The following is a 16,811-nucleotide window of genomic DNA, read 5'->3' as shown; positions in this document are numbered from 1 at the left end:
ACTGCTGCATATACGATTGGAATCGATTCAGGATTGTCAGGCATTTCAAGACTTTTCCATTGAGAAATACGCTCCCTTAACCTTTTATACCTTTGACCTTAACCCTCTAACGGTGTTTTCTTTAATATGCGAAAAAACTTCCTTCACCTTCTGGTGGAAAGTGTTTTCTAGGATAATTATGATCCAATGAAGTCGAAAATACCAACCATTCTTTATTATCTCTTTTAGCTTAGGCGCTAGATGAGAAAATATAAAAATTTTTGAAACTCTTTTCGCTTCTAAAATTCACATTTTTACTCTTTCCAATTTTCAAAAATAAAATAAACAAAGTAGAACTACATACCTTTCAGTAAAAAATGAATTTATTTTAGTCAGATATCTTTGAATCTTTATTTTTCTTGAAATTGGAAATGAGTTTTTTTGCACAATTTTTTTTGCTTTTTCTCTGACCTGTCACAAAAACGGCTGCAACCTTTTGGTCAGTAAAAAATAAAATTTGGTCAGTAAAAAATCAAATGCGGTCAGTTAAAAATAAAATATGGTCAGTAAAATATTAAATATGGTCAGTAAAAAGTCAAATACGGTCAGTAAAAAATAAAATACGGTCAGAAAAAAAAATAAAATATGGTCAGTAAAAAATAAAGAATCTGGTCAGTAAAAAATCAAATTTTATCAGCCTATGTTTTGGTCAGTAAAAAATAAAATTTGGTCAGTAAAAAATCAAATTCGGTCGGAGAAAAGTCAAACTTGGTCGGTAAAAAGTTAAATTTGGTCAGTAAAAAATAAAATTTGGTCAGTATAAAATAAAATTTGGTCAGTAAAAAATCAAATTCGGTCGGAGAAAAATCAAATGGTCGGTAAAGAGTCAAATTTGGTCAGTAAAAAATCAAAATTGATCAGTAAAAAATGAAATTTGATCGGTAAAATATAAAAAATGGGCAGTAAAAAATTAAGAACCTGGTCAGTAAAAAATCAAATTTTCTGTGCTTCGAGAAGTTATCTGTATCGCCTTTTGAGGCAAAGGGAAATTTTCTGTGTTTTGGGAAGATATCAGTTACACCTGTTGCGGCAAAGGGAAATTTTCTGTGCTTTGGAAAGTTATCAGTAGCACCTGTTTAATTTTTTTACAAAATTTAGGAAAGACGAAATATGAAATTCGAAATGGTAAAATACGAAATATACTAAAATACGAAGTTTCCGCAATACGAAATGTGCAATATTTTTTATCCGGATATGCAAAGTTTTAACTTTTATTGATTTCCTTTTAGTTTTTTATTGACTAAATTAATATTCACTGATCATATTTAATTTTCCACTGATTAAATTTCACATTTTACTGATTAAAAAAAATTATTGACCAAATTTGACTTTTTACCGACCAAAATTTGACTTTTCTCCGACCGAATTTGATTTTTTACTGACCAAATTTTTATTTTATACTGACCAAATTTTATTTTTTACTGACCATATTTAATTTTTTACTGACCATATTTTATTTTTTTACTGACAGAATTTGAGTTTTTATTGACCAATATTTTACTTTTTACTGACCAATTTGAATTTTTTACTGACCAAAAAGATTTTGCCACACAAAACTGGGAATAGCAACTAAACGAAGAGTCAAAATGAGTTCAAACTTTCGAGAGATGTTTGTAAGACAATTACCGAGGACACTATAGCACTTTTAAATAAATAAAACCTTTATTGTCGATGTAAATGTGATTTTTGTGAAGACTGTCTTGAGACAGTCCTACCTGATAGAGAGTTAAAAACCGTTGTTAGGAATGATTCAACGGTATTTTAGTTTAAAACTGAAAACTATTAGTTTTTAGGAAAACTAATAGTTAATATCTCTTACCGTTTTTTCCTTAGGTCTACGTGATATACGATAAATTAACAAATCATTGTAGTGCCACAAAATTATTACAGAATATCGCTAAAGACCCTAAAGACTAAAGGAAATACTTCATGAGAGCAACTGATATGCCACCGATTGACGTGAGGTGAGGGCTTGAATGTTTCTGGCCCTCCAATCCTTGATATATTTCTCCATCTGTGACAACTGTGAAAAGACCCATTCTCAACAATAATTTATCAAAATAAATTAATTACCGATGATTAGTCAATTTATTAGTGTTAAGGATTTTATATCATTGTATTCGAGTCGAAAATTTTAAGACCTTTTTGGCGCCTTTTAGTTAAATACTGAGAAATAATCCTTCGAATGAACGTTTGATAACAATATGTTGATTGAAAAGTCCATTAAGCTTAATTAAATCGTATAAGGTAAAGTACCCTCACTCGACCGGGTTCCTCGATTCGACCGGTGGGTGGGTGGGTCAATTTATGAATGTTTGATGGTCAATTTCATCAATTTCTATGAATTTGTCACTGGTTCGTATTATTCATGGAATCAATGACCTATTAATTTTAGATCATACGCAAAATATTATAGCAAATATAAATAAATTGAATAAATAAATCTACCGGTCGAGACCAGGAACCGGTCGAGCGTGGGCACTTTACCTTAACACTCTGAACAAATTTTGAGTAACAAATCGTCCTAACTAAATGTGATTTAATCAAATAGGGGAGATAGTACTATATTAAACTGGATCTACATTGAAAACGTAATTTTTTCGCATATTTTTAAAGGAATCTGGGCTTTATCGTAATGTAATTTATGGTCTTTACACACTAGAGAATTTGATGCCCATATTGAAGCATATTACCTACGCATTTGTAGAAAAAACTATCAAATATGGTCACAAATTTTTATAATGTGTATAGATAGGCCATTAGATAGATAAAACAATCGTGTGGCCATATTAAATTATAGCAAGGTCCAGCTTCTTTTAGAAATATGTGAAAAATAGCATTTTCAATATAGCACCAGTTAAATGTAACCCCACCTCCCCCTACGACATTACCAAATCTCTTGAGATGGTAGTAAACCCAAGAAAAAAAACCAAAAACACTTTTGACAGTGCAAGAACTGTCCCAAATCTTGTGATTTCATGCATTCTGCGAATTTTCCATCCCCATTGTTTTTATCTGTAAATTCATGGAAATTTCCATCACACTAAGCCACACTTCCTGGGCGCAAAAAGAGAATAGAAGCGTGAGATTGATGTTTGAGCTTTTCCAGAGAGAGCATACGCTCTTTACAGTCGCATGCAAAAGAGGAAGATTTAGACACTTTTTGTGGATATAAATGCAATGTAATTTATGCTCTTGCATTTACGATGATCCTATATAACACTTTAAAATAAATTAACTTTTAAGCTGGATTTTCTGTTCTTAGAAGTGTGTTTTCAGTGCATTAAATTGATATAAAATAATGCCTAGAGAAGAATAATGAGCATTTGCACAAAATAATTCTCTATTTATATTATAAGTTTAATTCAGCCAATTCATCACTTTGTCATTTGTCTTGATTAACTCATTGGTCCGTGAAGTGCAATATTTGAAGTAAATTGAATTTTATTTATTGTTTTTGCTTTTGAGTACAGCCAAACGGCCATCGCCGTCTTGGTATTGGTTTCTTTTCAATCACTTTTGAATCACTAACTGATTTTGTCGTTTTCTTGAATAATTGCTACAGATTAAGAAAATATAAGAAAATATAATTAAACCTAAAATTTATTTAAATAAATTTTGAAATTTGCCTGAATATACACTGAAATAGGGGAAAGTGGGGTATTTTTGAAATACAACACTATTAAAATAGTTTTTTTTTCTATTTTTGGATGGAACTGAGCTTTACCATTCGTTAATTCTGTCAATTTGTTTTTAAAGATAAATTATATTTATGAAAGTCTAATTGGATTTAAAAATTACGAGAAAAACCTGTTCGAAATCTGTCCCAATTCAAAAGTACCCACCACATTTCTCCTTATATAAAAATCTTTTGTCAACAAAAAACTTTGACTTTTTCTTTGAAAAAATTTATCGAAAATGTTTTTCCAATTTAAATTTTCTGCTTCAATACACAAAATATTAATAATGTTATGCAACTTTACTTGGTAATACCTGATACTATATTAATTTAGTTTTTCCGTAAATGCAATTTCTTCAATTTTTGCAATCTAAATTGAGCGTATTATTACAATCAAAGCTATTGAAAGTTCAATTTTCCTAATTGACATGATTCATTGTTGCTAAGTGGATGCTTGACACCTACTACAGTAGACTCTCTCTCAATTGGGCATTTGGGGCAAAATATCATCCGGACTGATTTGAACGTCAAAGCCTAAGTAAATTCCAGAAAAAGCGCTCAATTATAAAGAATCACGATAAAATAGGAAGAATTACAACAAATTTGAGCAAATTAGTTTCATAATTAAACGTGAAAATTGTCAACAATATTTTTCGCCCGATTGAGCGAGAGTCTACTGTATATACCTTTCTGATTCGGTACTATTTTGAATAACCTTGATTTTTAGTGTGTACTTATTTCCCACAATGAGAGAAATCCGAAAAAGTTAAAATAACAGAAATGTTAATTTTACCCTGCAGTATTGATCCAAAATCGGTGTAAATATTACCTTTTTAGGTGTATTGGGGGTTAAAGTTACCCTTTTTCATGTTAATTTTACGCTTAAAAAGGTGTCAAATTAACATTAAAAAATGTTGATATATTTTTACACCCAAAAATTGTTAAAGTTATGAGGAAAAAAAGTTAATCGCACCCTCTTTTTTTCTAAGTGCATGTACCCACGTAAGTGGCCACCTTTTGCCTTCAAATTTCTATCAAGGAACACTGCCTTATTAAACCCTTTTGCACGTTCAAAATTTCATTCGTAAGCATCACCCGGGATTAGAAGAAACCATTAAAGTTCATTTCAGAATTTTTGAATGAAATTTAAAGCAAAGCTAAGGCCTCACAATGGTCCTCCACTGTATCTGCTCTTGAGCTGTACCTGGAGGCTGTGTGAGGTGAGTGTAAGAATTAAAAAGTCATTTGTCTACCTGTATGACAATCTGGTCTCTGAGCAGAGTCATTCCACTGTCTCCACGCTCTCCATCCGTGACTTGCAGATTGTGTGTGACCTGTAGGGGCTTTTCACCGGCAGCCAATCGTGTACAGTACTTGGATGGGAAGTATCCCACTCGTCCCAGGCACTTTCCTTTCCACCAGTCTGGATCCGATGTATCAATTACTGTCACCTATGTTGACACAAATGCAAAATCGTTATGGACAAATTGGCACATTAGGGAAAATGATCCCGGTCCCCAATTGAGCCTTTGCCTTCTGGCGTCGTGGTTTTGACTGTCATGCACTGGCAAAATGTGCACCGATGTGCAGAAATGTGCCAATGCTCGTACGAGAAATTGCCTTTTAACCCATCTCTTTGGCTACACTACCCCTAGGGCTTTTCTCCGTCAACCCGTCAATCATACTCGCTTTCCCATATTCTCGCCTGTATCACGCACTCTGGACCTACCTTATATCCAGCTTTCAGGTCCAGTTCATCCTGGTGACGAGCCTTGAAATTGTATAGCACAACATACAGATTCGTTGGCAGTAACCGATGGGGTTTCTGTTGGGAAAAAAACATTATTCAATTAACTAGACGCATTTTTCATCCACGTGAAACTTGTGAGCTGCGTCAAAAGCAAATTGCATATTTTTTTCTCTATGGTAAAAAGATACAATTACACTGAAATTCTGTCTAAGCTCAACTAAATACGGAGCGAAAGAGATAGTTCAACGCAAAACTTCAAAAATGAGAGTTATATTTTTACATGATATGAAGACAGGATACGAGTGTCGCTTCCGGAAGCGGCAGTAGAAGTTTCAAATTACATAAAAAAAACCTTTTCAGTTTCCCAGTTAAAGGATTGCATCAGCTTGAAATCTGATAGCACACAAAAAAGCGCGAAAAAGCATTGCTTTACGTTAAACTACTCTACCTTCCCTTGTCTTTTATAATGTTCTAATGCTGATTTTAATTTATAAATTTCTGCACAGAAAGAATCCAGATTTCAGGTATAAGGAGTAATTCCCTTTTAACTTCGATACTTCGTATGCTTTGAGAAAACCTTGACGAAATATACTTTCAAATTAGAATGTAAATTTTACAATAAATTGCAATGAATGATTTTTTTTCAAATATATCAAAAAAATATCACAATAAAAAAGAGTTTTTAATATTATTTTAGTATCTGACGGTGAATAATAATATCACAGATTTTAAAAAAGTTTTATGAAACTCTTAAACTAATATAAATAATCGAAAATATTTGAACCATGTACCCCGATCCCTCCAATTCTAAAAAATTATTTATAAAAAATATTGGTCTTAAACGATTGATTCGTATACTCAGATTAAGATTTTAAATTTCAAAGGATGAAATTTATTTTACTAAAGTGAATTAACGCTTTAAGGACCAGTGAGACACCGGCGCTCCAAAAACAAAAACATTTTTTTTGATTATTATTTGTCCTCAAAATAATGATAAAGATGTTTTTTTATTACACCGGTACGGCACTAGTCGTTAAAGGTTTGAAATGCCTAAAGCACATTGAACTTTTGAAGAAATAAGTTAAAATGAATTTTTTAAAATGAGCATATTTTTAATTTAATTGCTGAATTTTGAAAATTTTTAAGTGAATATTTCGGAACATGTAAATGGTTTAAGTGTGGTACTTTTATATCCCTAAGAACTTGAATTAAATACTCTTGTATTATGCTGAAAGAGAAATTTTGAGAAAATATTGGAAAATATTCTGTTTGTTTTTAGCCTTCTCGGTCCACGTAAGCCATTAAGATGTAGGGGAAAGTCTCATAATTTTGTCCAGTTTCTTATTTTGGACACTTTGAGGATAAAATTGGACACTTAAAATAAATTGATTAAAATGATGTATTTTTATTCCAATATTTGATGAATAATGAATTCTATCTAAATATTTGTTCTCTTTGGAAGATTTTAACACTAAATACGTTAAATTTTGAATATGATTTGAGTTGAAATTGCTTTGTTGAAAATTCAGTGTGAGCAATTGCTTACGAGAAATATGACAGAACTTCGTGTTTACTTCAGTCTTATTTAGCTGTGATGAAGTACTAACAATGTTTCTTCGCTTTTTTTGAGTGATATTATTGAATATTCATTGAATATTGTGTTGATTTACATTAATGGTGATTTATACATTTGACCTGAAGTGAGATTTGCCTTGTGAATTACGTTTTTCGTGTGAAAAATGGTCAGTTTTCTAAGAGATTCACCAGTGAGGTAATAATCCTTATTTTGGACAGGTGTTTTTTTTCACGAAATTTCGTGAAATTTTAGCTTTTGTGATGACTAGGTTGGACAAATGCCTGGAGAAACAAAGGAGCATCATCTTCATGAACGAGATGTAGTGAGAAAAGCCCTGAAAGGCTCCTGGAAATCCGAAATCGGTGTAAATATTATGCTTTTTAGGTGTATTATGGGTTAAAGTTACCCTTTTTCATGTTAAATTTACACTTAAAAAGGTGTAAAATGAACATTAAAAAAAATTGATATATTTTTAGACTCAAAAAGTGTTAAAGTTATGAGGAAAAAAAGTTAATCGCACCCCCGTTTTTTTTTCAGTGTAAAGAGCTCCAAGGCAAGATCCTGAGTTTGATTCAGCCACCTTGCCTTAGGACTTCATGCTTATTAAATCTTCAACCGTTTCGTTTAAAATTATCTCATAAAATTTTAAATTTAGAGTTACAGTCTTTACATGCGAATAACAAAATTTAAGCTTATAATGTTTCCTTAATAAATTTCTTAAAATTCGTCAAATATAGATTGCGCTTTCAATTATTAAATTTTTGTGAAAAATTCACAGAACGTATTTAAAATTTTATTTTACTATTGATTTTTTCTTAGAATTAAATAGCAAAATCCACAATTTTTTTAGTTTTATTATCATTTTTTTTCATATTTAAAATTTCATTTTTTTATATTTAGTGGTTCAGCACTGATTGGAAACGAGCGATAAATAGCCTGAAAATCTACTTAATAGGACACAAATGCAATTTATTTTCATTTTGGTTAATGAATTATCGGTTTATAATTAATTTCACAATACGGTAATGTTTTATGTTGCTCTTGTTAATTATTTAATTATTTATTCACTTTATTATGAGCTCAACTTGAGTGTTGGTCATAATCAGTCTCCTTTGGTAGCATTGATAAAAAAGAGAAGAAACCGAGGAAACTAATTCCAATTTACTGACATTCTAATGTTTTCCAAATGAATATAAATTGAGACCAATAGAACAAGAAATACTCTACTCAGAGCATTTTTATCTTTAACCTTTAAAAACTCTTGAAATGAGATAATTCAAGGTCAAGAATAAAAGAAAATTCTTGGATAGATAGATTGATATCACATGTAATCTTGATATTGGAAAGATTTACTTACAAGGCGAGGGGGGGGGGCGTGCAATAAGGATCCCTAATCACTAAATTATTTTGTCCTTGACTTTGATATATTTCTCCAAGAAGATGCAAAACTATTTTAAAACTGTTTTTGGGATTGTTAACATAAAATCTGGCAAAGAAGGTTTAGCATATAGAGTAAAATGGAGTAATTCGCAATCAGGTCTATTTTGGAATTCTGAGATTTTCACACTGTTTCAGACGATCAAAGAGGAAAATAAGACCACGAAGAAGTACAAGACTTTACATTCGAGAGTATTTCTTCGTTGTTTTTTTTTTTATTTTGCCATCTAAAACTGTTAGGAAATCTTAAAGTTCCAAATTAGACATGATTCCACATTACCCCATCTTACCCTACACTGAGAGAAATCCGAAAAAGTTAAAATAACATTACGGAAATGTTAATTTTACCCTGCAGTATTGATCCGAAATCGGTGTAAATATTACCTTTTTAGGTGTATTAGGGGTTAAAGGTACCCTTTTTCATGTTAACTTTACCCTTAATAAGGTGTAAAATTAACATTAAAAAATGTTGATATATTTTTACACCTAAAAAGTGTTAGTTATGAAGAAAAAAAATTAATCGCACCCCCGTTTTTTTCTCAGTGTAAAGTTTTCCCTGAAAAACTCGAGCAAATAAATTTGTGCAAGTGCAAATAATTTTTTTTCAACATGATGAAACTAATAAATTTTAATGCCTGAATTTTAATTTCGAAGGAAACGAAGTTTTTAATAAAATATTTTTCAATTTACAAATAAAATTGATGAGTCAAAAATACTAGTATCAACTGTTTATACAGCCTCAAATTTTACTGGGACACATATCCAAACTAGAATTTTAAATAAATATGACCCCAAAGAGATTTTACGTTTATTTAAACGATAAAACCTGTAGAATTTATCATTCTACAAAGCTTTATGAAATATTTGATTATATTAAAATATTCCCTCAAAAGACAAAATTCGTATACATTTTTAGAAATTATCGGAATTACGTTAGCAAATAAATTTTATTCTGTGCAGATATACTTTCTTACCTTTTGCGAAATTCTCACAAAAAGAAATAATATCAGCAGTAGACAGAAAATCAATATAGTTAGACAATTTTCTTTTTGAAATCAAACACCATCAGTATAAACTTGAGAAATATGAACGTGAGATAGCAAGAGAGAAATCTCTGTCTTTGATTGAGATTATTCTGACAGGGTGAAAATCCAATATTGATTGATTACTTTTCAAACAAACCCCTTGGAAGTTTACCCGCTTGAGGCATTAAATTTTTTGTGCATTAAAAAAATGCAACAGCTCAGATAATCCCCAGTTAATAATGCACTATATCTATAGAGGTTAATTTTATACTACTTTTTTTGTAGTAACAATTGTGCATAAAAGCATTCATCAGCTTTTTTTTCCTGTGTCCACCTGCCTTTTTAAGCTGCACGACCAAGCCAATCAAAGTATAAAGCTCTTGTTTTCGTTGAATAAAATTTGTGAGAGCTTCGTGCGCTGAGAGAACTGGATATAAGCACAAATATTTCATTCCCAAACACAATCAAAAGCATATAAAAGTTTTTTTTTTTCAAACTATGTCATGAGCTACAAAGTGAATTGCAAAAAAATGTCCTCAGCAATGTATTCAAATGGTGTTATTGGAAAAATATGGAGCATCGTGAAATTCACTAGAGAAAAAACTCTGGGGAATTTGGAATTAAATTTGTGCTCAATTCAGCTGATTTATATGTATTTGATCGTGTCGAAAAAGTGTCAGGGGATGCACATCAATGAACTTTGAAAGTTATAGCAAAAAATCACAGGTTCGTTAAAAAATTGTTTCAATTGAATTTTTAAATAGACCGCCCGATAATGCACGTTACTTGACATTTTGTCAATCGATGTCGAATCGGTTTTTCGTACATATCGGTTTACGAAGTACAACATAATGAATGAAACTTGACGTTTTCGAACAAGTCCTAAAAAGACAGATGAGCGAAATATCGATCGATATTTTTGTAGACTCACGAAATATATTTAAAAGTATGATAAAAATGGATAACTAATTTTGTATCGTATAATGTAAAATTGAAAAACACGATTTTGGGCCATAATGCTGATAATGCATAACGTACAATAATCTGTCAGATTGTCGCTTGATTTGTCGTTTGCCGTTTCGTCCTTAGACTGAGAAAAAAAAAGAGGCTACGATTAACTTTTTTTCGTCATAACTTTAACACTTTTCGGATGCAAAAATATATATATCAACATTTTTTAATGTTAATTTTACAGCTTTTTAGGGTAAAATCAACATGAAAAAAGTATACCTTTAACCTATAATACACCTAAAAAGGGTAATATTTACACCGATTTCGGATCAATACTGCAGGGTAAAATTAACATTTCCGGAATGTTATTTTGACTTTTTCGGATTTCTCTCAGTGTAGTGATTTAGCAATTTCGTCAGTTAAATCAGTATTTGTCGTAACTTTCATTTTTGGGAAAGTTATGACAAATTTTCAAAATCAAAAAGACCTAAAAAAGTGTCCTACATCCTTGGCATGTTCGGAAAAGTTGTAGAGGATAAAATTACGCGTCTCATAAAGCTCAAGTTATTTAAAGTTGGATTTTGAAAAAAAATAAAAGAAAACTTCAAAAATATTTAAAAAAAAAAAAAAAAGCTGAACGTGATCGCACCGAACGGATTTTGCATTTTGAATCAATAAATGACGCTTCAACACATTTTATCATTTTTATCAGTGACATTAATATAAACAAAGAAACGAAGAAAGCTAATTTGTTCAGATTAAATAAAAGTATTTGTACTTAAAATTAATTTTTTAATTCACTTTGGCTAATATCCGAAAGCCGCGTTTTCTTGCCCCATAAAGCTTCTTAATGACAACTTTGAGTATAGAACCTTACTATAAGACTTTTAATGAAGAAAATTCCCTCGATAATCATTCTTTTTGTCCACAGCATCCGTCGTTATAAATTTATTTGATGAAGCAACAGTGGCAAATTTTCAATTTTAAACAAGTTCGTATTTTAAAATGTGCAGTAGATCAATTTTATGTCTTACAGAAAGATAAATTGAATAATCCAGTACAACATTGGCATCCACAGGAGAGGAATTAAACATTAAACGAATGGGTATCGCGAAAATTATTTATGACTTGAATAGCTCCAGGACCGTGCGACGGGCCATAAATAATTATTGAGCGCTGGATATTCACTTCTATTGCCATGCAATTCGTATCAAAAGTTGGAAAATGGATTATGGCAATTTCGATTTGATGCTCTTGTAAAATATTTACATATGACTTGTTGTTTTTTTTTTGTTTTAAAAGTAAGGCTCAAGTCAAAAGAATTTTCCCATAAGCCATCGATTGGCGGTGAAATCAATCAAAAGCACATGGACAAGCGTGCGCCACCTGATTCTGTCTTACGGGAGATGGACATGGTGAGGTACTGGCTGACGATAAACTCTTCTCCACGTCGTCTGGCAAATCCACTGATCCAGTCCGAAGACCACGGTTGGCATACAAAAGTTTCCGTTGCTGCTGCGAAGGGCTCGAGGGAGCTATTTTGGAAGAGAAAGAGAACACGAGAGAAATTGGAAAATTAATGTACTGTTTGGGAGTTTTTATGTGATGAAGTTTAGAGCTTTTAAACTGGGAAGAATTACATAGGATTCAGAGATTTATAAATCAGCCAGTGTTGTTAAAATGCAGATTTTGCTCACATGTAATTTATCCTAGGGGAATAAATATTCAATTGCAGTAAAATATTGAAACTTTTGCAAATTCCGATGGATTTCACATAAAACTTTATAGGAAAGTTTAGACTTGCAAAATGGGTTAAACTTGGAATTCCGGATAGTTCGGTAATTTGAACAAACTAATTTTGAGTTTGGAAAACTCTCTTAAAAGTGATAAGAAATTTAATTAGATGATCTACAAAGTTCTCTAGAATTCCATAAATTACTGAATTATTGCGTGTTGTCCGGAAATTTAAAGCGGTCTTCAGACTAGAGGTTTAGCCTTGTGCCCGAAGGTCTCAGAATCCTGAATGACAACCAATTTTATTGCTCTTCTAGAATCTAATAGGTCATTTGGCCTTAATAATACAAATCCTAAGTTAAATTTTCCAAAATATCTTGACTGATAAGAAATTATAACAGTTAAGCCATATGGCTAAGCCTTAGGTCTGAAGCCCGTACAAATTATACCCTACATAACGCAATGGCTTAACTGTTGAAATTTTCCATTAAATAATATTTGACACATAATTTTGAGTTATTATTGTTATATAAAAGCATTCGACTTAATATATATCTTGAAAAATTTCGACAATTTTTGGTGTTTAGAAAATCTAGATCCTGAAGGAATACTCATTTAGTATAGTGTCCCTAATAAATTTAAGAAGAAGAAATAAATGGTAAGAAATTGTAAGTAAAAATTAAGGATGGTACAGTAGACTCTATCAAATTCGGGCATTTAGGACCAAAATGTCACCTGAAAGAGAGAAATTCGGGCGTCACACTGTTTGAAGTCTAACGATTTTTGTTCCCCTGCATGCACAAATTAAGTTTATATAGGGGAAACTGGGGCACCACCAAACACGGGGTACCACCAAACACTGCGATTTTTTAATCGGATATTGGATATCAGAGGATAATACCGATAGGAATTTATAGTCACTATAGGGATGCTTGTCCACTGAAGGAATGGTCGAGATAGTCCAAGTAGTTTAGAAATAAAAATTACTTATTGGTGGTACCCCGTGTTTGGTGGTTCCCCAGTTTCCCCTACTGATATTTATTGTAAATTTCATGAAAATCCCTTAATAATACAAAATCAAATCATAACTAAGGCAAACCATGGCAAATTTAAGGATATTTGCTTCATTCGATAAATAATCGTAGTCAAATTTAAAAAATATCTACAAACTTTTTTCGAATTTAACTGTCACCCGAATTAAAAGCAGCCCAATCTTAAAAGAGTCGAATTATCAAGAGTCTACTGTATGTAAATCAACAAATTTTGTAAGTAGTGATTATATCATTTGCAAAGGGAAAATCAAGGAGTTATGACTCCGCCTCTGGTACACCTTTTAGATCAGTAAAATTAAATGAAATCAATATTCGCTTTCCTTTATTTCTCAAGGCATTTGCATATAGCGTATCCTATTCTTACGGACTCAAAATTGGACTGAACGAAATTTAATTTTGCGTGATATTTATTAGAAGAAGAGTACAAAAGAGTAAGGCCGGCTTCAGACTGGAGGTTTAGTTCAGTTCCCGAAGGTCTCAAAAATCTAAAATCTTAATATTTAATCCATTTAATCCTAATCAACAATGCCCCAAAAAATCATGCCTGATAAGGAATTAGAGGAGTTAAGCCAGCTGAGTAAGCTTTAGGTCTGAAGCCCGTATAAGATAGAGATATGCAAGACATTTGAGAAAGAAAGGGATGTGAGTTTTGACTTTATGAAATTATCCCGATCCCAAAGGTGTGCAGGAGCTATTATGAACCATTTTCAAAGACGATTGTTTTACTTATTAAAATTGTATTTTTTATTTACCAAATTTTGCTATTACCAGAAAAATATTTGTATTGTGAATTTGCCGAATTTTCGCTAATTCGGCTTTTTTAAGATCGGGATAGTTTTTAATTCGGGCAGCAGTTATATTTCAAAAACTTTGTTGACATTTTTGAAGTTTACATTTCAAACTGTTTGGCGCACGAATTTCTCTCTAATTCGGGTGACATTTCGGTCCGATATGCCCGAATTTGAGAGAGTCTACTGTAAATATCTTTTGGGGTTATGTTTAGCATAACTTAAAATTTCAAATTATTTCAAATTAAATATTTCAAATTAATATCTCAAACAATAAGAGAATTAAGCCTGTAGGGATTTGGATGGTTACTATATATTTTAGTTATGTTGCACTATTTGTACTAAGTTGGAATAAGGGAAGAGCACCAGTGATCGGCAGTGTTCCTCGGATCGTCAGGTTATTATCAGATTGTCGCACCAATTCAAATTAATTTTTAAAAATTATTAGCTACTTTTTACAATTTAACTCTCGCAAGAATGCAGGGCATTAGTTCATATTTAATTTTTAAAACCAATTTTCCGTGAGACACCTGATTAAATTTGTGACGATCCGAGGCACAGAGTACTTTGTTGCAATTACAACTATTTTTTATTAATTTGTTCTAAAATTTTAAAATTCAAATGCACATATAGTTGAATGGATCACTAATATATCGATTAGCATACACAAAAATACCAAAAAGAATTTTGAAGCTTATATTTTCAGCTAAATAACGAGCATGTCTCTTAATATTTCGATCCGTGGTACTCTTCCCTTATTCTTTATTTATTTATTTATTTTTTTTTTTTTGAAATAAGAAACATGATTTAAATTTTAAATATTTAATTTTAAGACTTTGGGTTCTTAAGTAAAACTTAAACATCCTTTCAATGTTTCACTATTATAGTGTATTGAGTAATAGTTAACGTTTAAGCAAAAATCACAAAAAGTTTGTAGGAAATCTCAGAAAAGTCTCGGATTTATTTTAAAGACTTATATGCTTGAAAATTTTGGTTATCGTATAATTTAACAACACTGGTAATCAATTTAAGCTGTTGAATATTCAAATTATCGTTTAACTTACAGTGAAGGCGACTGTTGTTTGATGGAGGGGTGCTGTGCTCAAGAGCACCTCCTGACCCACCATGGTAGTTCGAACTGGAAGGTCCCGCATGGCCTCGTCTCCTCATCTGCCCATGAAGTTCTGACGATTCCGGCGAATCCAAACTCAGTGATTTCATTCGTAAATTTAATTTCTGTCGTCTTGGCGAATGGGGAGCTGCTTGTGTTTCGATAAAAAAGAGCGGGAAAAGGATGGGGAGAAAAGAAGAAAAAAAAACAGATATAGTTCTGAATGAAAAATCGTAAATTTAATTAAACACAGCACAACTCTATAGCTCTAGAGACTAAGAGACATTTACAATATAAATATTTGGAAAATTATTTGCAACAGTGCAAGAGCAAAAGGGAAGCATTACAAAGCATCTCTTTCAGTGACATTTTTCTTCTCTTTCTCTCATCGCCCACGCTTTATCACCTGAAAATATTTTAATGATGCACATTGATTTATATCGGATTATTCATTTTCAGGAAGGCTGACACAGGAAATCATCCGCGAGTGAAAAGCAGTCATTAGTGAAGATTATGCCAAAGGGAAAGTGTGACATTATCAATAAAAGCGAGGAAAATATTAAACTTGTGATAAGATGCTTTTCTATTGTTAGAAATGCAAAACTGTGTTAGATTTCAAATTGACTGACATAATCAAAAGTGGAGGATAAGTTTTGAACTAGAATCCTGACCTAAATCCAATGAAATAAGTCAATGAGTCAGAGAGAACTTTGGATTCTATTAAAATTGAACAATCCCGTTTCGTTGCATTGTTAATTAGACAAGATGATAAACTTGAAATAAATGATTTATCTGTTATAATACTCCTATGGTATGTGATGCATTCTAATTAATTTAAAATACTAGTAACTGTTATTAAAGATCGAGAAGATTGCTAATACATACGTTGTATAGCATATTAAGTTTTTGAATATGTTGGAAATTAATCAACTAATTAATGCTTGAAATACTAGGATAAAATACAACTAACAAAAACTAAGTTTTGGAAAGATTAGTGTTTCTCCAATCATGTGTAAAATATTCTTTAATTTTGCAAATATAATATTGTTTTTTTTTTTTTAAATTTAGAATATTCTTATATAATGCCTATAATACAGTTAAAACGTCTGTTGAACGTCGGTATGTGGTCAATAAAATGTGGAAAAAGACAAATGAACAGTTAAATATTAAATTCGGTTAGTAAAAATTAAATTAGGTCAGTAACATGTTAAATTTTGCTCCATAATAAAAACTACTCCCTCCGTTCCGAAATAAGTCGTACGTTTGGGAAAAATTTTTGTTCCGAAATAAGTCATACGTTTGGGAAAAAAATGGGATTAAGGGAAAGTTTGTTGGTAAAAGTTTTGTGTATCAACAATATCTCTTCCAAAGGACTATTGTTAATGTTCAGAACTAAAATTGGGATCCAATCTTCATGGTAAGTTGAGGAACGAATGTCTTAAAAATGTCTTATTTTTTGAGTTTTATTTTCAATCTAAAATAGGTGCAGAATGGTGAGAGATACAGACTTGGGACCTTCGGGGGACCCCCCATAAGTTGACCCTGAGACCATTAATATGTCCTTCATTTTGCCAACACCCCTTCCCTTCCCCTCCAAAATTATGTTTTTCGGGATTGCTCGAAAACACGTCGTGCGATTTTTTTTCAATTCTGGATATGTTTTAGAGAA

The 16,811-nt window shown here is 31.6% G+C and overlaps 1 protein-coding gene across 7 annotated transcripts in view; it reads right to left on the bottom strand.

Annotated features, from left to right (window-relative positions):
* LOC129802393 (uncharacterized) overlaps positions 1-16,811 on the bottom strand; it is a 209,251-nt gene that overhangs the window by 10,146 nt on the left and 182,294 nt on the right. For 6 of the 7 annotated variants that reach the window (XM_055848161.1, XM_055848164.1, XM_055848166.1 and 3 more), the window contains 4 exons: positions 15,096-15,290; positions 11,844-11,992; positions 5,448-5,543; positions 4,972-5,169 (listed from right to left, as the gene is read on the bottom strand). In XM_055848161.1, the coding sequence (XP_055704136.1) occupies positions 4,972-5,169; positions 5,448-5,543; positions 11,844-11,992; positions 15,096-15,290 (638 nt within the window). The remainder of the gene's footprint in view (positions 1-4,971; positions 5,170-5,447; positions 5,544-11,843; positions 11,993-15,095; positions 15,291-16,811) is intronic. The other variant, XM_055848165.1, reaches the window with a different exon arrangement.

This window comes from Phlebotomus papatasi, chromosome 2 (assembly GCF_024763615.1).
Source record: "Phlebotomus papatasi isolate M1 chromosome 2, Ppap_2.1, whole genome shotgun sequence".
Taxonomy (NCBI): Eukaryota; Metazoa; Arthropoda; class Insecta; order Diptera; family Psychodidae; genus Phlebotomus; species Phlebotomus papatasi.
Note: the sequence above shows the minus strand (reverse complement) of the source record. Positions and strands in the feature narration are given on the sequence as shown.